The sequence below is a fragment of the Heterodontus francisci genome, chromosome 26 (assembly GCF_036365525.1).
Source record: "Heterodontus francisci isolate sHetFra1 chromosome 26, sHetFra1.hap1, whole genome shotgun sequence".
NCBI classification, from domain to species: domain Eukaryota; kingdom Metazoa; phylum Chordata; class Chondrichthyes; order Heterodontiformes; family Heterodontidae; genus Heterodontus; species Heterodontus francisci.
Window position 1 is genome coordinate 70,098,407 of NC_090396.1, and position 26,028 is coordinate 70,124,434.

Below are 26,028 nucleotides of genomic sequence, written 5' to 3' on the forward strand. Positions count from 1 at the left end.
AGAACTGCACACAGTACTCCAAATGAGGCCTTACCAAGGTCCTGTACAGCTGCATCATCACCTCACGGCTCTTAAATTCAATCCCTCTGCTAATGAACGCTAACACCCCATATGCCTTCTTCACAGCCCTATCCACTTGAGTTGCAACTTTCAATGATCTATGCACATAGACCCCAAGGTCTCTCTGCTCCTCCACATGCCCAAGAACCCTACCGTTAACCCAGTATTTTGCATTCATGTTTGTCCTTCCAAAATGGACGACCTCACACTTTTCAGGGTTAAACTCCATCTGCCACTTTTCAGCCCAGCACTGCAACCTATCCAAGTCCCTTTGCAGACGACAATAGCCCTCCTCGGTATCCACAACTCCACCAACCTTTGTATCATCTGCAAATTTACTGACCCACCCTTCGACTTCCTCATCCAAGTCGTTAATAAAAATCACAAACAGGAGAGGACCCAGAACTGATCCCTGCGGCACGCCACTGGTAACTGGGCTCCAGGCTGAGTATTTACCATCTAAGACCACTCTCTGCCTTCTATCAGTTAGCCAATTCTTAATCCAACTGGCCACATTCCCCACTATCCCATGCCTCCTGACTTTCTCCATAAGTCTACCATGGGGGACCTTATCAAATGCCTTACTAAAATCCATGTACACCACATCCACTGGTTTACCCTCATCCACTTGCTTGGTCACCTGCTCAAAGAATTCAATCAGGCTTGTGAGGCAAGACCTACCCCTCACAAAACCGTGCTGACTGTCCCGAATCAAGCAGTGTCTTTCCAGATGCTCAGAAATCCTATCCCTCAGCACCTTTTCCATCAACTTGCCTACCACCGAAGTAAGACTAACTGGCCTGTAATTCCCAGGGTTGTTCCTATTCCCTTTCTTGAACAGGGGCACAACATTTGCCACCCTCCAATCACCTGGTACCACCCCCGTCAGCAGAGAAGATGAAAAGATCATTGCCAGCGGCTCTGCAATTTCATCCCTTGCTTCCCATAACATCCTTGGATATACCCCGTCAGGCCCGGGAGACTTGTCTATCTTCAAGTTATTCAAAAACCCCAACACATCTTCCCTCCTAACGAGCACTTCCTCGAGCTTACCAGTCTGTTTCACACCGTCCTCTTCAGTAATACACCCCTTCTCATTCGTAAATACCGAAGAGAAGTACTCATTCAAAACCTCACTTATCTCTTCCGGCTCAACACACATATATTCCTCTGCTTCCTCTGGAAGGTGAGTTTGGGCAGTTTCAATCAGTTCCTTAATTGACACAAAATAACTGGGTCTGGTAGTATAGTGGTTACGATACTGGATCGAAGCTGTTGGTTTTCACATGTATGTTGACGACAGCTAGCTCTACCTCAGCACTCTCTCGACTCCTCCACTCTGCTAAATTATCAGACTGCTTATCCGACATCCAGTACTGGATGAGCAGAAATTTCCTCCAATTAAGCATGGGGAAGACTGAAGCCGTTGCTTCCGGTCCCTGCTACAAACTTCATTATCTAGCTACTGACTCCATCCCTCTCCCTGGCAACAGTCTGAGGTTAAGCCAGTCTGTTCATAATTTTAGTGTCACATTTGACCCCGACATGAGCCTCTGGCCTCATTTGTGCCATCACTAAGACAGTCTATTTCCACCTCCCTAACATTTCCCAACTTGACCCCTGTCTCAGCTCATCTGCTGCTGAAGCACTCTTCTTCATGCCTTCGTTAGCTCTGCATTTGACTATTCCAATGCACTCCTGGCTGGTCTCCCGTATTCTACCCTCTGTAAATTTGGTCATCCAAAACTCTGCTGCCTGTGTCTTCAGTTGCACCAAGTCCCATTCACCTATCATCCTTGTGCTCGCAGACCTCCATTGGCTCCTGGTCAAGCAACATCTTGATTTTTAAACTTTTCATCCTTGTTTTCAAATCACTTCATGGCCTTGCCTCTCCATTTCTTTATAATTGCCTCCACAACCCTCGGAGATATCCGCGTTCCTCTACTTCTGGCCTCTTGTGCATCCCTGATTTTAATCGCTCCACCGTTGGTGGCTCCTCCTTCAGTTGCCTAGGCCCCAAGCTCTGAAATACCCTCCCTACACCTTTCCGCCCATCTACCTCGCTTTCCTCCTTTAAGACGCTCCTTAAAACCTACCTGTTTGAACAAGCTTCTGGTCATATGACCTAATATCTGCTTGTGTGGTTTGGTGTCATATTTTATTTTATTCTCCTATGAAGCGTCTTGGGACCTTTTTATTATGTTTATGGCGCTATATAAATAGAACTTGTTGATCAGTAATTCAGCGATCAAGTGTTCAGATCCTACCTAGGTGTAATTGAATTTGCGCGCTAATGACGTGAAAGCTGCTGGCTTGTAAGAACCCAACTGGTTCACCATACCAGGTCTGGTTTACACATGTCTAGTCCACACTGTGTTGTAGCGCTCTTGCAAGCTGCTCAGTTGAACAAAGAATTGCAATAAAGCATATTGGTGAAACTAAAGGTGGGCAGTAAATGTAACCCTAGCCCACATTCTGAGAATGTATAAAAAAAAATTGCCATTTCATTTTCTGGAACTAATCTTGAATGCAAAATTTACCTCATAAAAGCCATGTTTTGGTGATTGCCCTGTAATCTACTCCTGTAATCATCTCCTATCCTGCCTGTACTAGATATCGATTTCCTATCCTTTCACACCTGTGACATAAAAGTTTAAATCAATGAAAACAGCCTTATTTGAGGTGGTGTCACATACTTGCACATTTCAAAAAGTGTGCAATTTTGACGGTATTGCAAAATGCTAAATTTAATTTTATATGGGTGGCTATCTGACAAAGATCTTTCAACTAGTTGATGTGACTAGCTGTGGGGGCATGTGGTCGGGAAGTGCAGAGAAGCAGAAGTCTGAATGTGGTTCTGCACAGGTTGCGACAGCAGATGGTTTCAGGTTTATTATCATGAACTGTCAGTTAAATTAGTCCATCAGCCACAGTAATGAAACCCTTCTTGCTCAGGCTGTTAGGGTGTATTTTTTGGTACTGCAGCAGTTTTCCTTTGTACGTTTGGAATGGGAGAGGAAGTGTTAACTGTTACTGAGTAAAAATATGCACTTTCTATCTGATTTATAAAGGGATAGTTAGCTATAAAAAAAAATGCTATTTTGAGACTTTACCACAGTTGAATTTAATTGGGAATAGTGAGCTAATACCCAAGGTAAAGTGAGAGTTTGCAGGACAGCAGGTATAGTTTGTGCCCTATGTTGGAATCCAGAATAATGTAACACGGCGCAAGGGGGTGGCGCAGTGATTAGCACCGCAGCCTCACAGCTCCAGCGACCCGGGTTCAATTCTGGGTACTGCCTGTGCGGAGTTTGCAAGTTCTCCCTGTGTCTGCGTGGGTTTCCTCCCACATGCCAAAGACTTGCAGGTTGATAGGTAAATTGGCCATTATAAATTTCCCCTAATGTAGGTAGGTGGTAGGGAAATATAGGGACAGGTGGGGATGTGGTAGGAATATGGAATGAGTGTAGGATTAGTATAAATGGGTGGTTGATGGTCGGCACAGACTTAGTGGGCCGAAGGGCCTGTTTCAGTGCTGTATCTCTTTAAAAAAAAAACTGTAACCAGAAGACTTGTCAATAATGACACTTGTTTACTAATCAGTCTCAAATGCTGGAGCTGTCCCAGTGTCCAGTTTGTATGTTTGTTGAGCAAGATTTTTTATTATTATCCAGAAAGTTTGACCGGGCTATTTTGGAATTTAGCAGGCACAAGCTTGTGTTTAAAAAAAAAAAATCATGAGTTTATCGAAGGAAAACCCTAACCTTCAACTGGCTATATGCATCTATTTAAAATTGCACTAACAATACCAATTTAAACATTGACCTTGTGTGTGATAATGCAGTTAAATATGCCTTCTATTTGTGAAAACTTTGACAGTTTTCTCCCTCCATTTCTTGGTTACAATTCCATGAGTGCCAGCTGCCTACTGCTCCCTTGTCTATGTGACCATTCTTAATGTATGTGTGTCAGCAAGCCACAAAACTTGGTATAGTAGCCAAGTGCTGTCCTGTTCTCGCTTCATTTCTTTGTGTGCAGTCTTCCATCAGAGTAACAAATGATCAGGAGTTGTCTCTACTTTTGTTTCCTAGCCCAGGGTTCCCAAGGCCATTATGCCACTACACTTCTACTAAACCTGAGATTGGCTAACGTAAGGCAGATCAGATCAGAAATTGAATCTGATAGTTTTACTTGTATAACTTAAGATTACACTGGGCTATCCTTCTCACAAAAGGCCATTGAGTGAGATTGCACCTTTGAGAAAAGGCATGTTACATGTTTTTGAATTGACATCTATTGTTCTTCGATATATTAGTCTATGAGCCATGAACTGAGACTGAGAAATATTTACAGGAGTGTGGTTGATTTGGGGATCAGCTAATAGGTCTTCCAGTTTGATCAAAATTAGCCTTTTTGAAACCGAACTAATCAACAGATTTGTGTAATGAAAAGAGAAGGCTGTGTTGATACTGATAGTGTATTGTCACAGTTCATAGATCACAGATTGAAATAGTCTGAACTTCATTTTCAATAATGTATGCACAGACCAGTGTCTCCTTATGCTATTTCCTGGCCAGGTTTTGCAATGATTGCAGACACATACACTTCTCAATGTGCTGCTTTTTTTCAAAAAAAGAGTTCAAGTTTCTCTTGAGGATCGTTCTTGTTCTGAATGTAGTATGGGAAGTGGATGTAGTTCAAATAATCTGTTAAAGTTTTTGGTGCACTCCTCTTTTGGAGTTTTTCAGCACTAACATGCCACATTTCTGTTTCTGCTGTTTAACTTGCATTATCAGAAACAATCCTTGCAAGCATATAGTTTTAATTACATTTACTCATTTACATCAACTGAATTCCACAGCCTCAGAACTCTTAAAATTAATAACACATAAGGAGGCCATTGGCTGTGTTAATTTTCCTAATCTCCCTTACCACCATCACATTCTTTGCCAGTTATCTTAAATCTATGCCCTTTGGTTAACTACTCACCTGCCAGTGAAAACAGTTGCTTCCCATCTATTGAAACTCTTCATAACTTTGACCGTTTTTTATTCAATCTCCCCTTAACCACCTCTGCTTTAAGGAGACCAATTTCAGCTTCTGTTCTTTTTGTGTAACTGAGTTCCCTCATCTCTGGTAATATTCAAGTAAATCTCCTCTGCATCCTCTAAGACCATGACATCTTTCCTGAAGCCTGGTGCTCAGCATTGGACATAATACTTCAGCTGAGGTCTAGACCTAACTTATAAAGGTTTAGTATAATTTCTTTACTTTTTAATGAATGCCTCTATTTATAAAGCAAAGGATCCCTTATGCTTTTTTTAAAAACAACTTTTCCTGCTACTTGCACAGGTTTGTGTGTGGGAACCACAGCTCTGTGTTCCTGCAGGTGCTTTAACTCTCTTTAAATGTTCCTCTTGCTCTTTGTTCTAAATCTTTTACATTTAAACTTGTATCTATGGCTTCTCATAAATACTCACCAACTGGAAATGGTCTGCTTCTATCTACCCTGTCCCATTCTTTCATAATTTTAAACACTTCGATCGTATTTCCCCATAATCTGTTTTCTAACTCAAATTTTTTTTTACTTGTTCACAGGATGTAGGCGTTACTGGAAAAGCCAGCATTTATTGCCCATCTCTATTAGCCCTGAGAGAGGGTGGTAAACCGCCACCTTGAACTTCTGCAGTTTGTGCAGATTATAGTTCCTTGTAATGTTTTTTGATACCACAGAGTGGTTTGCAGGGCCATTTCAGGGGCAGATAATAATCAGTGGTATTGCTTTGAGTTTGGAGTCGCATGTAGGCCAGACCGGGTAAGGATGGTGTGTTTCCTTCCCATTAAGACAGTGAACTGGGAACAATCCAATAGTTTTGTGGTCATCATTACTGATGCTAGTATTCCAGATTTATTTAGTTAACTGAATTCCAATTTCCAGCTGCCATGGTGGGATTTGAATTTTCGTCTCTGGATTACTAGGCCAGTAACACATCCACTGTACTCGAGTATCTGTAAGGTTTTATGGAAGCAAATGATTACTTTTTAGCTTTTATATTCTATGCTTCTTGTGATAAAGCCTATAATTCCGTTATCTTTTATTAATCATAGCCTGAGGTGATGCTTTTAATACCCTGGGAGTCTATACCCTCAAATCCCTCTGGTCTTCCACAGCACTATACCTACTTCAGTTCAGAGTATAATTACTGCTGTTGTTTTTGTTTACCAACATGCTGCACTTGCTGTCTTCTTGAGTTAGCTCTTTTTTTAGCCCATTCCCCCATCTTCTAAATATTCCTGTGTAGCTGCTGTTGGTCTTCTAAAGAATTAACTATCCTTCTCTTTCGGTGTCATCTGTAAATTTCATCACCACTCCTTCTTGCTCTGTATCCAGATCATTAATATACACAGTGAACAGAAGTCAACCCAGAATGGAGCCATTACCCACTTCCAATTACTCTTTTTAAAAGCTCTCTCTCCTCTCTCTTCCAAACAATTTTTAAATCCAGTTTGCTACCCCCACCCTTAATTCCATACATCTTGATCTTTACTAATGATTATCTCCTGTGTGGTAACTTGTCAAAGGCTTACTTAAAGTCCATATACATTATATTCACTGTTAGCACTCAGACAATTCTGAGAGATTTGCCAAGTGTGATTGTCAGTAGGAATTTCAAAAATAACTTCTATTTCTCTCTGTCTGATAATTTCATCTTTAATGACTAAATTTTTCTCTATGTTAAGCTAACTGGCCTGTAATTATGTGGATTAGCTCAGCCTCCTTTAAGGCTACTAGCATTTCTCAACATTGTCAGTCCACAAAACTCTGAACCTGAGGTGATCAAGCCCCCAATGTACTAGAACACTTACATTTCTCACTCATTCCAGGTGTATAATTCCTGATCCAAGTATGAAATCACCTTTCCAATTAGTTTTTAATGTTTGTGTTAAATACAGTTTGTCAGTAAGAGGCAGCAGTACATTTTAGAAGCTTTCAATCCAGTAATTGTATATTTTTGTGTTTACGTATTTAATTGATCTACGCAGGGGTGTTCAAACTGCAACCCTAGAGCCACATGTAGCTGTGGTCCCTGGCAATCCAGCCCTCGACGCACAGCCAATTCATTCATATTTGCACTTATATTTCTTAGCTGTTTTGTCCTGTTCGAATTGTGAAGATCTGATGATTTTGGAAAGTGCTGTTGTCTCATTGACAGATAAATCCGGTAATAGGGCACCAAGATCTTTTAGTGTCGGCGAAATTAAATTAATACAAATTGATAGGAACATGGATATAAGCTGTGCACGCGGGCCATGGAGCCCATGGCACATATCTATATGACCCACAAGTATAAATGACGAGATACCCCTCGTTAACGATACAAAGCTCTCTTAAGGTTGTTTTTGCTTTGGAACTTCCTGGAAAAACTAAGTATAATCCTGCTGAGTGTGCCATCTTTTGGATTAATGTTCACTGGTAGTGTGCCAGTGAATCAGTACAGCAAGTAAGATTGTTTGTGTTGCAAATTTATAGGCAGAGTCTTCTAAGGTTCGTTTATATTGTCCAACCATTGGCTTAATAGTGTGGATCTTGCACAGCTGGTGGCACCATAAAATTTTTTAAAAAAAAATTGTTGGCACTTGGGGCCCAGTTTTGTACTGGGTCTTCTTGACCCTGCTGCTGGGTCAATAAACCTGCTGTTCTAATGGCAGCAGCGAGTTTACAACAAGTGGCATCACAGAATAACAGCGATATTGTTTTAGTAGTCATGTGACATCCGTGCTGGCCAAGTTGTCATAGTCAGTCCGTGTGTGTGTAAAATAATGGTCCTCTGTCTATCTGGTTTACAGGAAGTGCAGGTACATTGTCTGCTGGTAAATGTGGCCATGCAGTGCAGTTAGTTCCTATAACCAGGCTGCAGTACAAAAGATATTTTGTTACCTCTTGATACACAAGAAGTAGGAGCCGGGAGTAGGCTATTCAGCCCCTTGAGCCTGCCCCACCATTCAATAAGATCATGGTTCATCTCTCCCAGGCCTGCTCTGCATAACCCTCGACTCCCCGAGATTTCAAAAATCTGTGTACTTCCTCCTTAAATACAATTAGCGACCTAGCCTCCACAACTCTGAGGTAGAGAATTCCAGAGATTCACCACCCTCTGAGAGAAGAAATTCCTTCGCATCTCAGTTTTAAATGTGTGCCCCTTTATTCTGTAACCAAGTCCCCTAGTTCGAGATTCCTCCTCCAGTGGAAACATATTCTCAAAATCTACCCTGTCAAGCCCCTTAGAATCTTATATGTTTCAATAAGATCACCTCTCATTCTTCTAAACACCAATGAATAAAGGCCTAACCTGTTTAGCCATTCTTGATGAGACAACCCCTTCATCCCAAGAATCAGCCTAGTGAACCTTTTCTGAACCCCCCCAGGTGTGGCCTCACCAACACCCTGTACAGTTGTAATAAGACTTCCCTATTTTTAAACTCTAACCCCCTAGCAATAAAGGCCAAAATTCCATTTGCCTTCCTAATTACCTGTTGCACCTGCATGCTGACTTTGTTTCCTGTACTGCAGTATTTTGTAGTCTTTCTCCATCTAAATCTAAATGTTAATTTGACTTTTTATTCTTCCTACCAAAGTGGATTACCTCACACTTTCCCACATTGAACACCATCTGCCAAGTTTTTGCCCACTCACTTAACCTGTTGATAACCCTTTGCAGATTCTTTGTGTCCTCATCGCAACATGCCTTCCCACCTATTTTTGTATCGTCAGCAAATTTGTATACTTTACACTCTGTCCCTTCCTCCAAGTCATTAATATAGATAGTAAATAGTTGAGGTCCTAGGGCCGATCCTTGTGGCACCCCACTAGTTACGTCTTTCCAACCTGAAAAAGACCCATTGAACCCAACTCTCTGCCTTCTGTGTGTTAGCCAATCCGCAATCCATGCCAACACATTACCCCCAATCTCTCTACACCTCCATCCCCCACCAGGACGGTTTGAAGGCTCTCCGCCTCTTCCTTGAATAGAGGCCCAACCAGCCTTCATCCACCACCACCCTCCTCCGGCTCTTAGAACTTGTTCTCAAATTGAACAACTTCTCCTTCAACTCCACTCACTTCCTTCAAGTAAAAGGTGTTGCTATGGGTACCCACATGGGTCCTAGTTATGCTTGTCTTTTTGTGGGTTATGTCGCACATTCCTTGTTCCAGTTCTACTCAGGGTCCCTCCCCAGCTCTTTTTCCAGTACATTGATGACTGTATCGGTGCTGTTTCCTGCTCCCGCCCCGAACTGGAAAACTTTATCAACTTTGCTTCTAATTTCCACTCTTCTCTCACCATTACATGGTCCATCTCCGACACTTCTCTTCCTCGTCTTCTGTGTCTCCATCTCTGGGGATAAGCTGTCTACTAATATCCATTGTAAGCTCACCGAGTCCCACAGCTACCTCGACTACACTTCCTCACACTCTGCCTCCTGTAAGGACTCCATTCCATTCTCCCAGTTTCACCTTCCATGACAGCGCTTCTGATATGTCTTCCTTTTTCCTCAACCAAGGATTCCACCCCACTGTTGTTGGCAGGGCCCTCAACCGTGTCCAGCCCATTTCCCGCACCTCTACCCTCACCCCTTCCCCTCCCTCCCAGAACCGTGACAGGGTTTCCCTTGTCCTCACTTTCTATCCCATCAGCCTCCATATCCAAAGGATCATCCTCCGCCATTTCCGCCTCCTCCAGCGTGATGCCACTACCAAACGCATCTTCCCCTCCCTTCCCCTGTCAGCATTCCGAAGGGATCGTTCCCTCTGCAACACCCTGGTCCGCTCCTCCATTACCCCCACCACCTCGTCCCCTTCCCATGGCACCTTCCCCTTCTATCGCAGGAGGTGTAATAACAGCCCATTTACCTCCTTTGTCCCCACTTTCACAGGCCCCAAACACTCCTTTCAGATGAAGCAGCGATTTAATTGTACTTCTTTCAATGTAGTTTACTGTATTCGCTGCTCACAATGTGGTCTTCTCTACATTGGGGAGACCAAACACAGACTGGGTGACCACTTTAGGGACCACCTCCGCTTAGTCAGAAAGCATGACCCTGAGCTTCTGGTTGCTTGCCATTTCAACACTTCCCCCCCCCCCCCCCCCCCCCCACTGCTGTCATGCTCACATCTCTGTCCTGGGATTGCTGCAGTGTTCCAGTGAACATCAACGCAAGCTCGAGGAACAGCATCTCATTTACCGATTAGGCACACTACAGCCTGCCGGACTGAACATTGAGTTCAATAATTTCAGAGCATGATGGGGCCCCCCATTTTACTTTTATTTTTAGTTATTTTTTCTTTTTTATATTTGTTTATTTCATCTTGGTTTGTTCAGTTTGCTTACCCAGTTTTTTTTTCGTGTTTGTACTTGTGGCTGTTCAGTTTTCAGTCCGTTAACATTCTATCTGTACTAATGCTTTGTCTTTCAAAACACCATTAACATATTGTTTGCCTTTGCTCCATGACCTTCTGGTCGGTTATTCTCTGACCTTGTCCTATCTACACCTTCTCCTTCGTTATCTCTTGCCCCACCCCTGCTTTACTTGCTTAAAACCTTTCACATTTCTAATATTTGACAGTTCTGAAGACTGGTCACTGACCTGAAACATTAACTCTGCTTCTCCACAGATGTTGCCAGACCTGCTGAGTATTTCCAGGATTTCTTGTTTTTATTTCAGATTTCCAGCATCCGCAGTATTTTGCTTTTACATTACCCCCCAATACCATGAGCTGCTATTTTGTGTAATAACCTTTTATGTGGCACCTTACTGAACGCCTTCTGAAAATCCAAATACACTACATCTACTGGTTCCCCTTTATCCACTCTGTTTGTTATATCCTTAAAGAACTCTTAACAAATTTGACAAACATGATTTCCTTTTCATAAAACCATGTTGGCTCTGTTTGATTGCATTATGTTTTTCTAAATGTCCTGCTTGAAAGCAGATTTCTAATGAGGATTTTTAAAATCTATCCTAATGGATATCATTGTCTCTTGGTTATAGCTGCACTTGTCCTCCGTGTTTTGATTATATCTTTTCAAGTGCCTCAATTATTGAAGTACAATAAAATATAACTTTATTTCTTTGCCCTTTTAAGCTATACTGTGATGCACCCCACTTTGAGAAAAGCATAATATTTTCTCCCAATCTTCCCAAATCCTTGACTTCCACTTCACCATGCCTCTGCTCCACAGCAATTATAATAAAAATGTGTGTTTGCATTATACCTTTCATGCCAATATGTCTGTTATGTGGGCAGATATGGTGACCATTCTGATCCAGTTATGACCTACCAACAGTCAAGAGATGAATGATCAGTCAAACTGTTCTTTGATGGTATTAAGTGAGAGAGGATTATGCACATTTAGATGGTATTAAGAATGGACCATTTGTTAATCTATTTTTGGATGAGGAATGAATTACCAGGAGTTACCAGGAGAATAGTGTCATGGGATCATTAGGATCCGTCTGAACTATAAAAACAGGAAACCTGGGCTTGTGCCCTGTGCTTTGTCTTGTGTTGACAAGGCAGTGATCCCTCCATACTGCATGGTTATTGGACTTGAACCCACAATTTCCACCCAAGCGGTGAGAATGTTGCCAGCTAAGCCAAATGGCCGCCTGCAACATCTATTAATACAGGTATTAGTCAGTTACCATTTTGTCCGTAGAGCACTGTTTAATCATGTTTTTTCATTAGTACTGTTTATTACATATTTTCTTTTACTAAAGGTAAAGTGGTTGCCTGTTTATTAGCATGTATGTTTGTAAAATTTGAGACTTTGGTTTTGAATAAGGGATCTGTGTAACTTGTAAAATTAGAAAGAAAAATCTTTCAGGATCAGGAATGGAGTTTCTAGATAGATTCACAATTTGCATTGTCCCATTTTCTTTGTGTTACAGTGAGTGATTATAAACTTGCTAACATTTTTTCTTGTCTTATACAGATCCTGTGCTTCAAGTGCCCATGCATCTAACAGAGTGAGTTTCTAATGCAGCTGTTTACATCTAACATAAAAGGCACAGAACAGCATATGTGTTAAGGGTTGAGAGCTGGAATTGTGAATCATTGTTCTACCATTTTGGAGACTCCCATTGTTTTCCAAATACCCATAAAGTTTTGGACCTTGCCTGTGTACATACTTCCCTAGAGTGCTGACCTCACTATTCTCTCCCGTTCTGCCCATCATAAACTTAAATTAATTTAGAACTCTATGGGCCAACTTCACCCTCAAACAAAGTCCATGACCTCGCCCAGCTCTTCATTCCTGACTCTGAAATTAAGGGTTCCTACCTTCACTTAGTGAGATCTCGCTATGTTCTTACTCCACATATCTTCTCCAGTTCCCAGCCTGCACTCGGGTCCTCTGACACCATCCCCCACTCTCCCATCCCAGGTCATTCTTTTAATACAAGTCTTTTTAGTGACTACATTCTAATCTGAAATTCTGTCCCACAGCCATTTTATTTCTTCTGGACTGTGGGTGTCACTGGCCAGGTTGGAATTAGTTGTCAGGAGGTGGTGATGCTGGGCCTCCTCCTTAACCACTGTAGTAATTTTGATGCAACTGAGTGGCTTGCTAGGGCAGTTGAGAGCCAACCATGTTGGTGTGGGACTGGAGCCACATAGAGGACGTCCGGCTTTCTTCCCTAAAGCACTTTAGTGAACCAGTTGGCTTTTGGCAACAATTCAACAGCTTAGTGATCATTTTGACTCATAACCAGCCTTTTTTCATTTCCAGGTAATTAAAAACCGAATTCAAATTCTCTGCATTACTCCATTCCTGTAACATATCACAATGCTATCATATCTTATTGGCTTCCATTCTGCAAAAGTTGTCTTTTTAAAAAAAAAAACCTTTCCCTGTTGCTTTTGACCCTGTTCAAAATTTCTTGTTTCCTGTTTTCTCTGCTGTGTGAATACTTGACCTACATTGCTACACTGATGTAGTGTATGCAAGCTAACTTACTTATCTGCAGCAGTGCAGTAAATCAGAGTGTCACTGCTGTTATGTTGCTGTTGAACACAGTTCCTTCTACAAGCAATGTCGCGTTTATATATGTTTGGAATTTTTTTTGGTCAGCCAAATACACTTGAGAACCTAACAGCACGTTTATGTCTCAAACCAATCTGCTGAGAAATTTGTTTGTAGAATTTCTGTTTTCCCAGTAGAGAGTGCATATGCTCTTTTCCCACAGGGCACCTCGCTTACCCAATGCCAGAGAACCAGGGCAAAAGTTGACAGAGCCAAGACTTTAGAAGGCCCTTAGTGTCTGTAGGTGGTACTGCTGGAATTTAACCATCTAAAATAGCAGCTCAAATTACCAATGCAAAGCTTGGAGTTCTGTAGACCAGTTTGGCTCAGGTACTGGGTTAGAGTCTGTCGCAGAGGTTTGACCCACTTCTATATGAGCGGTGAAGTGTATATTATTGTGTGCACATTGCAGGAAGTACAGTATCACTCCCATGTTGTGTTATACTACATTGCAGTGTTACTGCCTTTGTTGCTCTGTCATAGTATTATCTTTATGTTGTGCTAGTTCCTTCAAAATTGCTAAGTGGGAAATTATTTGTGTCTCTTAACTGCAATGGGGCTCTCCCCACAAAAGAACAACTTGAATGTGTAATCCAGTTGGCTTTATGTTTATAACACTTGGGTTTTGCTACCGGTCGATCTCAGTACTGTATAGTAAAGTGGCCCAGCTGAGGCTGGTAGTTCATCATCCTCTATAATTAGAAATGCTGTTGCCAGTGACTTGTTTGTTTGTTCTTTGCAGACCAGCATTTCTTCCTGATCCTAATGATGGCAGCCTGTATACACTGGGAGGCAAAAACAATGAAGGACTAACTGTAAGTTAATGCTTATGTAGTCTCACCTGTTTGAATTAACTTGTATCCGTTCAAAAGCATGTTTTTCTTTGGCTTGATTGCTAAATACTTTTAAACCCCATTAGCTATCCACTAATTCTTGTATTTAATGACTTTGTAAACTTTGTGTCTATCAAGGGGAGTGATATTAATGCTGGAAAATGGGACTTTGTCCTATTTCAGGCATTCAGTATCCGCATCAAGCACTCTGGTCAGATATAGTGTAATTAGAGTCAGCTCTGATTGGGTTGAATGCCCTCTTTCCATGCTGTACATCCTGTATAATTCTCTAGGCTACCTAAATGAAGTGCCTTTCCCCAAGATCAGAAGAGCAGCTACTGCTTCAGTGTGGTGGTTTAATTTCCCAAACCAGCTATCCTTTGGTCTCTGAAATTGCCAGTTTAGTGTCCAACTTTGAAATATTACTGCCAACCATATATTTAGAAAAAAGTTTAATTTGTAAACTGCAGAGAGAGCACTTTTATTAACGTTTCAGTGTGAAGACTTCGAGAATAAAGATTCTGGGATCAAACAAGTATGAAAATGTACCACCTAACCCCAGGGTTTCACATGTATCTGTTGAATGGAAATATTTAGAGCAGTATTTAAATGGCTTTCTCATTACTCATTAACCTAGCCTGTTAAGATATTATTATGCATAATGAAAGCTGCTTTCTTTCAGAACTTGATAGTTGCATATACCGAGTCTGAGATCTCTACTCTGTTGGGTCAGCCAGCAAAACTGATCTGATTAGGTAGAGTGCTCCCTTCCAAACAAGTCAAGAGCACAGTCCTGGGGTACTGTGTGTGTGAGCTGAGATACTTTGCCATAATCTGTACTCAGCGTGTTCCAGCATTTCCACTCTGTGTGGAGCTGCTCTGTTTGTTGATTGGGTGCTCTACAGAAAACCTGTACTTTTTATTTTTCAATATTTTTACTCGTGTCTATATATTTCTTTTCAAGCTGTGACATTGTAAATTATGATGGTGGGTCCAAGTGCCATTTTATACAGACAGGGAATTATCTTACTAAATCAGTCTTATTGATTCCGGCTTCAGTTTTGAACTGTAGATTTTGTAGGGGCCTGATTTGAGGATGAATGCGATCTGCTAGGTTTTATTACATGATTTTTATGTGTGGTGCACCTCATTTAGTTCCAGTATTACCCAACTTAAAAACTTGTTCTTAGTTTCTGTATTTATACTGAAACCGTTAATCTCTTCTACAGAAACTTCCGTTCACAATCCCTGAATTGGTTCAGGCATCACCTTGCCGAAGTTCTGATGGTATACTGTATATGGGTGAGTGAACTACCAGTTTCACAATACAGTACTGCCTATTTGTTTCTAGATTTCAACTATTATGCAAGATAGAGTGAGTTATAAACTGTGTACTTGTGTTCGCTGGGGAAGAAAAGACTTCAGGAAATGCTCAGTCACTTTTTGCTGGAAGGAAAAAACGTTGGAAACAGACAAGCTAGCAAAATGTTCCTTAATATTTGCAGATGAGTAAAGTTCATATATACTCCAATCTGATGGTTGCAGTAAAGGCCTCTGCTTTGTGATCCTGCAGTTAAATACGCAGCATCTTGGTGTACTTGTTCAAATGGTTTCCCACGTGTTGGGATTCCATTCTCGGCTGGGACACCTTGGAAATATTCTTCCACAGTAGGAAGAAGAAATAATCTGGGACCCACTTGTGGTTTCTAGTGACTTGGGATTAGATCATATGATCTCTTCCTCCCCGCCCCCCACCACCCTCCCCACCCCCCACCACCCTCCCCACCCCCCACCACCCTTCTTGCTTGAGGCGACGGGGAGAGGTGAGTGGGAGCAGGGTTGGGTAATAAATGAGAAACTTAGGGGTCAGCACGCCTGACTTCCAGGTGGCAAAATGTTAGAAATGGATCAGGATGTGGACAACGTATGTCAGCCAAGAGCGACGTCTCAATTCATTCCATCTTCGCTGCCTCCGGTGGCAGGACCGTATCTCCAACACAGAAGTCCTCGAGGCGGTCAACATCCCCAGCTTATACACACTACTGAGTCAGCAGCGCTTGAGATGGCTTGGCCATGTGAGCCGCATGGAAGATGGCAGGATCCCCAAAGACACATTGTACAGCGAGCTCGCCAGTGGTATCAGACCCACCGGCTGTCCATGTCTCCGCTTTAAAGACGTCTGCAAACGCGACATGAAGTCCTGTGACATTGATCACAAGTCGTGGGAGTCAGTTGCCAGCGTTCGCCAGAGCTGGCGGGCAGCCATAAAGGCGAGTCGAAGAAACTTAGCAGTTGGCAGGAAAAAAGACAGAGGCGCAAGGGAAGAGCCAACTGTGTAACAGCCCCGACAAACAAATTTTTCTGCAGCACCTGCGGAAGAGCCTGTCACTCTAGAATTGGCCTTTATAGCCACTCCAGGCGCTGCTCCACACACCACTGACCACCTCCAGGCGCTTACCCATTGTCTCTCGAGATAAGGAGGCCAAAGAAAATCAAGCAGCCCCACTTCTGGCCATCACTGCTGAGACACCATGTCACATGATTATAAATTGATATGCTTGAGTCACAGTGGTGCTACCAAGTAACAGTTAGCTCCATGTCTTTTCTGTCTGTGCAAGTAACTAGAAGGCCGTGAGTGTGGTAATATAATGCGATACATAAAATGGGAGTAAATCTTTTTCATCAGATAATGTTTGGCAATAGTGGGGTGTAAGATGCTTATTTTATGGATGGAGTGATTGTTAAATCAGATGTCTGGAAACACAGTTTGAAGTAATATTTCCAGATCGTCATTTGAATTCAATTTAGCATAGTCACCATAGTCGTCATAGGTTAATCAGAGATCTATGTTTCAAACCTTTTTATTCCAGCTAGACTCTGTTTATAGAAATCCCTCAGCATAGGCAAAGGTTTAAATAATCATAAATCTTAGATCATTGAACATCTGATTAGAACAGGTACAATAAGTTCTTTATTTGTGGACTCATTAAAGTGGATTGGAGATCTTGAGATTGAGGTTAACTTCAACACCAAACTCTGTGGTATTTTTATAGTTGCCCCCTGCAGCTTAAATTAGTTCTTGCAAATAAGGGTTACAGATAATGTTTTTGATTATATTTGAATGGTAAGTGGTGAGAAATAACTATTTTACTAAGTATTCCTTAAGGGGGTAAACAGTCCTGTTTCAGTATTAGGAAGTGCAGGAAATTGAAGGCTTTGAATCAAGCTATATGGTTGAGGTCTTCCCTGCAAAGTGGTATATCTGAAGATCCCTAATGTGTCTCATGAAGAGTAGGTTAGTAATTTCTTAAGTAACATGTTATTGGAAGACAATTTTATTTTGTGTCCCCTCAGGAAAGAAGCAGGATATCTGGTATGTTGTGGACCCAATGACTGGTGTAAAGCAGCAGACGTTAACAGCTTCTTTTGCAGAAAGCATGTGTCCATCAACACCTCTCCTATACCTTGGGCGTACAGGTATATTATATATGTCCCTTGTGCATATGCTAAAACTAGAATGTGATTAAAAGCCCCTGAAGTAATTTTCCTATGTCTGTGAATAGGTTTGTTTTACTCTTTGGGTTATCAGTATTCTGGTAAAATGATGATTTGGTAGAACTGCATTTAAATATATGCAAAGTTCCAACTTTGGTATTCATTCCTCCAACAGTTAGTGCGAGGAGCTCCTGGACGACTTTGTCACTAAGATTGAGACCACCTAATCAGCTGCCTCTGCTGCGTCCCTCCCTTCCACTGGCCCAACTTCCTATAATGCTCCCCCTGCCCTAGCACTGAACTTGCATCTTTGTCTAGTTTCTCTCCTATCTCTCCTCGTGCCCTCTCTCAGCTCATCTTGTCCATGCGAGCCACCTCCTGTTCCCTCTATCCTGTTCCCACTAAATTATTGATTACCCAACTTCCCATCCTGGTCCCCATGTTGGCCGATATTGCAAGCGGTTCTCTCTTCAGGTGTTGTCCCTCTCTCCTTTAAATCTGCTCTCACCACCCCTTTCCTCAAAAAAGCCAACCCTTGACCCCACCGCCCTTGCAAGCTACAGTCCCATCTCCAACCTCCCTTTCCTCTCCGAAGTCCTTGATTGTGCTGTCGCCTCCCAAATCCGTTCCCATCTTTCCCAGAACTCCATGTTTGAATCCCTCCAATCAGGTTTCCACCCCTGCCACAGTATTAAAACAGCTCTTCTCAAAGTCACCCATTACACCCTATGTGACTGTGACAAAGGTAAACTTTTCCTCCTCAACCTGTCTGCAGCCTTTGACACAGTTGACCACACCATCCTCCAACACCTCTCCACTGTCTGCCAGCTGGGTGGGATTGTTCTCACTGTGTTCCATTTTTCTTTGTCTAATCGGAGCCAGAGAATCACTTGCAATGGCTTCTCTTCCTGCTCCTGCACCTTTACCTCTGGTGTCCCCTAAAGATCTATCCTTGGCTCCCTCCTATTTCTCTTCTACATGCTGCCCCTCGGCGACATCATCCTAAAGCACAGTGTTAGTTTTCACATTTATGCTGGTGACACCCAGCTCTACCTGACCACCAATTCTCTTGACTCCTCCACTATTGGTAAACTATCAGACTGCTTACCCGACATCCAGTACTGGATGAGCAGAAAGTTTCCTCCAATTAAATATTGGGAAGACTGAAGCCATTGTTTTTGGTCCCTGCTCCAAACCCCATTCCTCTCCCTGGCAACAGTCTGACATTAAACTAGTGTGTTCGCAACCTTGGTGCCACATTTGACCTCGATGAGCTTCTGACCTATTCGTGCCATCACTGAGATTGCCTATTTCCACCTCTAACATTGCCTGACTTCGCCGGTCTCAGCTCATCTGCTGCTGAAATCCTCATTCATGCCAACGTTACCTCTAGACTTGATTATTTCACCACACTCCTGGATGGTCTCCCACATTCTACTCTTCATAAACCTGAGGTCATCCAAACCTCTGCTACCTGTCTCTTAACTTGCACTAAGTCCAGTTCATCTATCATCCCTGTGCTTGCTGACCTACAGTGGCAACATCTTGAATTTTAAAATTCTCATCTTTGTTTTCTCATCCCTCCATGGCCTTGCCCCTCCCTATCTCTGTAAACTCCTCCAGCTCCACAATTCTCCAAGATATCTGCACTCCTCTAATTCTGGTCTCCTGTGCATCCCTGATTTTAATCACTCCACCATTGGCCATGCCTTCAGTCGCCTCGGCCCCAACTCTGGAATACCCTCCCTTCGTCCCTCCACTTCACTTTCTTCCTTTTAAGACACTCCTTAAAACCTACCTCTTTGACCAAGCTTTTGGTCATCTAACCTAATGTCTCCTTTTATGGCTTGGTGTAATACTTGGTGTTATAATGCTCCTGTAAAGTGGCTTGGGACGTCGCATTATCTTATAGGCATTATATAAATATAAGTTGTTGTCTTGGGATATGAGCATTGCTGGCAAGGCCAGCTTTCATTTCCCATCCCTAATTGTTCTTGAGAAGGTGGTGGTGAGCTGCCTTCTTGAACTGTTGCAGTCCTTGGGGTGTAAATACACTAATAATGTTAAGGGAGTTCCAGGATTTTGACCCAGTGACTGTGAAGGAACAGCGATATGGTTCCAAGTTAGGATGATGTGTGGCTTGGAGGGGAACTTGCAGGTTGTGGTGTTCCCATTCGTCTGCTGCCCTTGTCCTTCTAGGTGGTAAAAGTTGCAGGTTTGGAAAGTGCTGTCGAAGGAGCCTTGATCAGTTCCACCTGTTTTACCCAAGCAGAAGTGAGCAAGTAGTTGCATCTCTGGCAATTTCTGATTGTAAGTGTCAGCTAAAGTTAATTTTCTCTAGTGGGCTAATCAGAAGTCTTCACTAAAACATTAATCCCAGCAAAGCCTGATCACTGCAACCATCTAGACCACTTTGAGAGTCGGTTTTATTTCCCAATGTCATTCGCTTTGATGTGTCCCCATTTGATTCGTCCTGATGGGAATATCGGAGGAAATGGTTTTGGGGTGGAGGTAATTACTCACCATTCAGATTTGTCTCCTGCTTTGTTTATGGTTGCGCCTAGGAGAGCAAAGTGCAAGCTCATGTTTGGGTGAATATAGTTGCTGTCCTGTACTCTATCTAACCTGCTGAAGTTATATTTATGAATTGGGAGCTGTCATATTTATATTTTTATGTAGTGATTTTTTTTTCCTCCCTTTAATTTTATTGCAGTATTAACAGAAAAGACATAGCCATTTGAAATAAATCCAATGAGTAGCATGGAGGACAAGTGGCTCAGAGCAGGCTTAGCAGGGGCTCAAGTGGGGGACATGCCCAGCATCAAAAGGATGCTGAATGGATGGATCCTAGGCTTTTTGTGTATCAGGTGCCTGTTGTTGACTTGGGTGTCAATTTGCAATAGAAGGTTTTGGGTTATTTTAGCAAAATGAGTCTGGGGTAACATTTCCTCCTAAAAACAAGATCCTGCAATATCAATCCACAAGATGCACCAATGTCAGTGGCCATGCCTTATCGACTGTTCCCATGATGAAAGAAGTTTTCAGGGAAGAAGGGACAAGGGGAGAGTGGCTGGTTCCTTGTTTCTCCCTGAAATTTCTTTAGTCCTGCCAACTGAGTACATTTTCATGGGCAGTAGCTGTTCGAGTACTGCACCCAAGTAGCCACATATCCTGAGCCAATCTGGACAGTGAATCCTGATGAAAATTTTATAATAGAGATGATTGAAAACAAACCTGTCTCCGGCTCCAGCTAATGTCCATTCACATACACATCCATGTTGGGCTGCTGCATAGTGAGCAGGAACCCTGGTTAAGTTTCCCCCTTGTCTCAAGCTGGGAATCACCTGAGGCCATTTCTAGAAACTGCCCTGCTATCCCAGCTGATTTAGCACACAATAAGGCTCGAGGATAGAACCCTACACGCGTACGTTTACCTAGTGAACCATTGTCCTGAATCTCTATGTTTATCTCTCTCAATAGGCCTGCTGTCAATCTTCCAGTAATGACCACTGCATGCCTGCTGAGGTGTGACTATCCCCTCTACTCAGGGAGACAGCATGTCTCTAAGAATGGTACAGACTGGGAGCTAAACAAAGCGATTGATCCTCCATTCATTCTCTATGCCTCTGAGCATTGCTCTTTTTTTTCCCCCTCAGTTTTGTTGTGTTCACTCCAAAGAAGCACCTGCTTTTTTTTTCTGTATAACAGCAGCTACTCCCCATTTGGTTTTAATTCATTTTCTCCTTTTCAAGTAGGTGCCTGACTTTGGCTTGCTCCCGCTATCAGTAGCGCAACTAAGATAGGGAACTCATGGGGAAGGGTTTAGTCCATTTAAAATATTAATCTTTAAATTTATAAAAATACTTCATAAATGAACACAAATGTGTTGGAGAAGCAACAGATGAGGACTCCCCTAGATTGCAGTATCTTGTGTGAAGTGTAGGATTGTTTTAGTTTGTTTTGGTCTAATTGTGCTTCAATTGGGTGACTGGCTCCTCCCAGTGTCTTGGCAGGTTTCTGCAGCTGTTGAGCCATATCGAACAGGAAGTTGCCTGGCGAGTCCCGAGTTAGCAGATCTGAAAGTTGGGTAGAGGCAGGGGCACTCTAACTGGCCTCAGCACCCCTGGGTGGGGGAGGGAAAAGTCAGCCAGGAATCCTGATTTCTATTCACTGATGGACAGGGTGATTCCCAGCTATAATGTGACTGAACAACCCTATACCAGCAATGGAATAAGGGATCAAAACACCCAGTCAGTGCTCACATATGAATGTTAGCCACTTAGAGGCAGGTACTGGAGGTAGCTGGGACCTGAAACAGTAATATGGAACATTGAGGAGTCGATACTTGTCAGGAGGGAAGGAAATTGACGAGACAAAGTGTGCACTGCAGGGCAGCCTGGGGAGAAAGTGGGTAATTTTGAAATTTAGAATGTCGCATTCCAGAAAAACTGAGAGTTGCAATGGAACACAAAGCATTGTGGCTGTAACCTTTATGCAGTTGGATTAAGCCTGTGTCGGTGAAAGCTAGCCACAGACCTAGGTAGAATGCAGTTTATTGTCAATATGCAAGGAATTCTGGTGACGGTATAAATAGCACCCACCTATCTTTTAGTACCCGGACCGACTTGTTCCTTTGTGCCTGGATCTCAAGGCTGCTCTGTGCTGACGCACTCTTCTGTTTTCAGAGTACACAATCACCATGTATGACACTAAGAACCGGGAGCTGCGATGGAATGCCACCTACTTTGATTACTCTGCCACCCTACCTGATGAGGACACTGAATACAGTAAGAATGGTTTGAATTGAATAGCTGCTTGTTCTATCTCTGCAGAGGCAGCTGCTGTTGCATTTTGGAATTTTTTCTGGGCAACAGCAGATAGGAAATAACTATACAGTCACGTCACATCTGTGCTCAAATTGCATGTAAATTAACCATTTTACTGAAATTATTGAATTATCGCTGTACAGTTTGGAAAAGTTATTCATCATTTTGGCTTTTTAATGTCAAAGAATTTGTTCTATGATGTGAGCCACGCTGGCACGGCTGCATTTATTGCTCATTGTTCATTGCCTTGAGGATATTGAGTTAATAGTGAGGGACTGGAGTTACATGCAGGCCCAAACCAGGCAGAGTTTGTTAGTTTTTCAAGTTCACATTGTTTGCATGCACGCATATGTGGGCTTGTTTCTTTTATTTAAAAAGAACATGACAACAGGTCCTAAGGTTCCCTTCCCTGAAGGATATTGGTGAGCCTTTTGTTTCTCTTTATGACAAGCTATCAGTTTTGGTGGTTATTTTTCTGGTGTTTACCCACAATTTACCAGATTTATTGAATTCAGTTTTACGGCTTGCCATGGAGGGATTAGCACACCCAATCTCAGGGTCACTTTTCTCTAGTGCCATAACCACTAGGCAGCCATACCCTGTGTGCATTGCTACTGACATCATTCTTTTGCTGCCTCTGCCTGAGGAGCTGCTTGTATCCTCAGTCTCAGAAGTCAGTCTTTACTAATCCTGTAGTGTGTTGGGAGGGAGGGGGCAAAGTAGGAAGGGGGGAGCTTGATATGTTTATGTACTGTGGAGTGGGCAGTGGGGGAATCATGATTCTGAGCAATCATGTGCAGTACAGTTGTTGGTTTGACACACGTATCCAGCACTCCAACTCCCAAAAAACTGTACGTTCCTGACGTGAAGGGCCATTTTTGTGTAGTTCCATTGTATCTGATATTGTCAATAGCAGAAATTGTCCATTCTGCCACTGCACCTTTGGTGCAATGAAATGTTTTGTTTGTATTAATTCTAACCTTCTACTTGCAGAAATGCTCCACTTTGTGTCGAATGGAGATGGCCTGGTGGTAACAGTAGACAGTGAATCGGGAGATATTCTCTGGATTCAGAATTACGCATCACCAGTGGTGGCTGTGTACATCTGGCAGCGGGAAGGACTGAGGAAAGTGATGCACACGAACGTTGGCATCGAAACCCTCCGCTACCTCACATTCATGTCAGGAGATATGGGCCGTATCACTAAGTGGAAATATCCTTTTCCTAAAGAGGCAGAGACCAAAAAAAAGCTGATGTAAGTACAGTGTGCTGTTTGTTAACCTAGTGACTGCTGCAGAGCAGTATAGAACTGGTCAGTAATCCTGTATAGTACCAATGTAAACGTTAGTTTGGGGTGAATCGACTGCATCAATAATGCATTAAAATTGCGAAAGGGGTAAACAGTATCTTGAGTGTAAGTTTCAGTAGCACTTTAAATGGCCACTTTGTGTGCTGTAATCATTCTATGATTCTGTTCCATCTCCTTCCTGTCCACCACTCCCCCTCCCCCACCCACCCCTAACCTTTTGCTTCTCCCATCTCTCACTGCTTTCTGCATCAACAGTCTGCCTGTTCTGAGCATGGAACAATGGCCTAGTGTCAGTGCTGCCTTGTGATCAGATGCTTGGGAATGAGGAGGGTATAGAATGCTTCTAGTGAGGCAAAAGGAAATGCTTCATCTTTGCTCCAAGGTAATGTACTGCTTCTGTGAAGCCCTCCATCTAGAGGCCTGCAGAAAACTGACACAATTAACCAAGCAGTGGCAGATAAGATTGCTTGATGAGCAGCATTAACCTTGTGTTTGGAAGTCCCATAATCACCAATTACATGTTTGATATATTAATTATTAATCCACTTTACCTTAGTGAGTATTGCAATATGTTTCAACAAAATAGATGTAAGTGATAATTCACAATCTGGGGTGGAGAGTCGATCAGGTCTCTGTGACCAATAACTCATGTCACTCAAGCTGCTTTAAATATTTGGCTCATATACTTGAAAAGAAGAAATTGACGGTCTATGGGGAAAAGCTTTTTTTTTAAAAAGAGCTGGCACAGGCACAATGGGCCAAGTGGCTGCCTCCTGTGCAATATAAATTTATGTTAAAGATCCTATGGCATTACTTGTGGAAGAGCAGAGATCTCTCCCGGTGTCCCAGCCAACATTCCTCCCACAAAAAAAAGATATTAACCAGTCACTGCCGTTCACGGGACGTTGTTGAGAAAGAACGGCTGCTATAGCAACAGTCCCTACATTCCAAAAAGTAATTGAGTCATACAAAAATACAAGTATTTTATTTTAAAGATTTACCAATTGGTTCTATGTTAGGTATTCAAGGGGATGTTGTATAAGCACGAGGGAGAAAATAATAAAATGATATGCTGATGGAGGTCAGATGAAGAGAGGGTGGGAGGAGGCTCATGTGGAACCCAAACAGTGGTGTAGACCTGTTGGGCTGGATGGCCCATTTCTGTGCTGTAAATACTTGTAATAGTCTGTTGATCCAGTGCGCTATCAGAGGGGTCAAGGAGGCGTACTCCGCAATTTCCCCTCTAGTCTCATGCTGCTAACATAGCAAAATTGAATGACCAGTTAGCTGTCGTTGAGCTCCTTTGTAGCTGATTAGATCATTAGCACAAGTCACTTGTCTTTCCTTACAGCTAAGGTGTGGCTTATGGAAACTTTAACAATCAAAAAGAACAAAAATCCATAAACCGCCCTCCACCCCCCATTCAGCAGACTGCGTAGACCCTTTGTAAACACCACAAGGCAGAGACTTCTGATGACTTGTTAAATTTCCATTGGTCTTCAACTGCAAATCTCATTCTTCATTTTAGGCCAACTCTGTATGTGGGAAAATACTCGACCAGTTTATATGCCTCATCATCACTGGTGCATGAAGGAGTGGCTGTTATGGTACGTAATTGAAGTTTTATTATCCAATTACAATGTTATGCATCAAACTGTGTCCCTTTAATTTTAAAAATTATTAATTCATAACTATTTAAAATGAAAAACCAATGTTAGTTTGGAGATATCAACTACTGTATTTGTTTCCCTCTCTGATTTCTCTCCTCTTTGGTATGCACTTGTTTAGACTGGACTCTTATCTTGATCAAATGGCCACTCTTCACCTAGTGTCTGAGTAATGAGTGACAGCAGAATATTAGGCTACCAAGCTGGGGGTGGGCCGACAACCATGCCCAATCCATCCAATTTCCCCTCGCCCGAGATTATTGCCTATAAATTCAGAGGGACAGAGATCCTGGCAGACTGTTATCCCCGTTTACCAATCCAGAGACGCTGGAAAAAAAATAGACTGCACCTAAGGGTGACCTGGGGGAGGGATCAGCTGACTTGGTGATTGGGAATTTAACCAAGAGCTTTCCCAGCATGTTTACTCCTTTAACCAGCTGAGCTACTGGGCCAGCATTTATTTACCAGCTTTAGTTTAAAAAAGAAACACTTGTTTGGGAAGTTTCAATTTCAGTTTGCCTATTTTTAAACACTTGCCCAGCTAAGGTATTGTGATTCTGTATAAATACTCTGCTCATAAGTGCCTTTTGCACAACTGGCATTCAGGTGAAAAGAGCAGTGGGTGTTTGTGCTAATACTGAACACCTCATTGTACATTTCTCACGTTCATCTAGGTTTATTGATGTGTTGAATTTATCTCTCTCCTCTTCATTCTGCTGCTTAATAAGTCTAACTCCAGCTTTCAATATGAAATCT

The 26,028-nt window shown here is 42.5% G+C and overlaps 1 protein-coding gene across 1 annotated transcript in view; it reads left to right on the forward strand.

Annotated features, from left to right (window-relative positions):
- LOC137384447 (serine/threonine-protein kinase/endoribonuclease IRE1-like) overlaps positions 1-26,028 on the forward strand; it is a 113,297-nt gene that overhangs the window by 47,681 nt on the left and 39,588 nt on the right. The window contains exons 3-9 of the mRNA XM_068058518.1: positions 12,054-12,087; positions 13,885-13,957; positions 15,205-15,277; positions 17,330-17,452; positions 22,156-22,257; positions 23,290-23,551; positions 25,134-25,212. Coding sequence (XP_067914619.1) covers positions 12,054-12,087; positions 13,885-13,957; positions 15,205-15,277; positions 17,330-17,452; positions 22,156-22,257; positions 23,290-23,551; positions 25,134-25,212 — 746 coding nt within the window. The remainder of the gene's footprint in view (positions 1-12,053; positions 12,088-13,884; positions 13,958-15,204; positions 15,278-17,329; positions 17,453-22,155; positions 22,258-23,289; positions 23,552-25,133; positions 25,213-26,028) is intronic.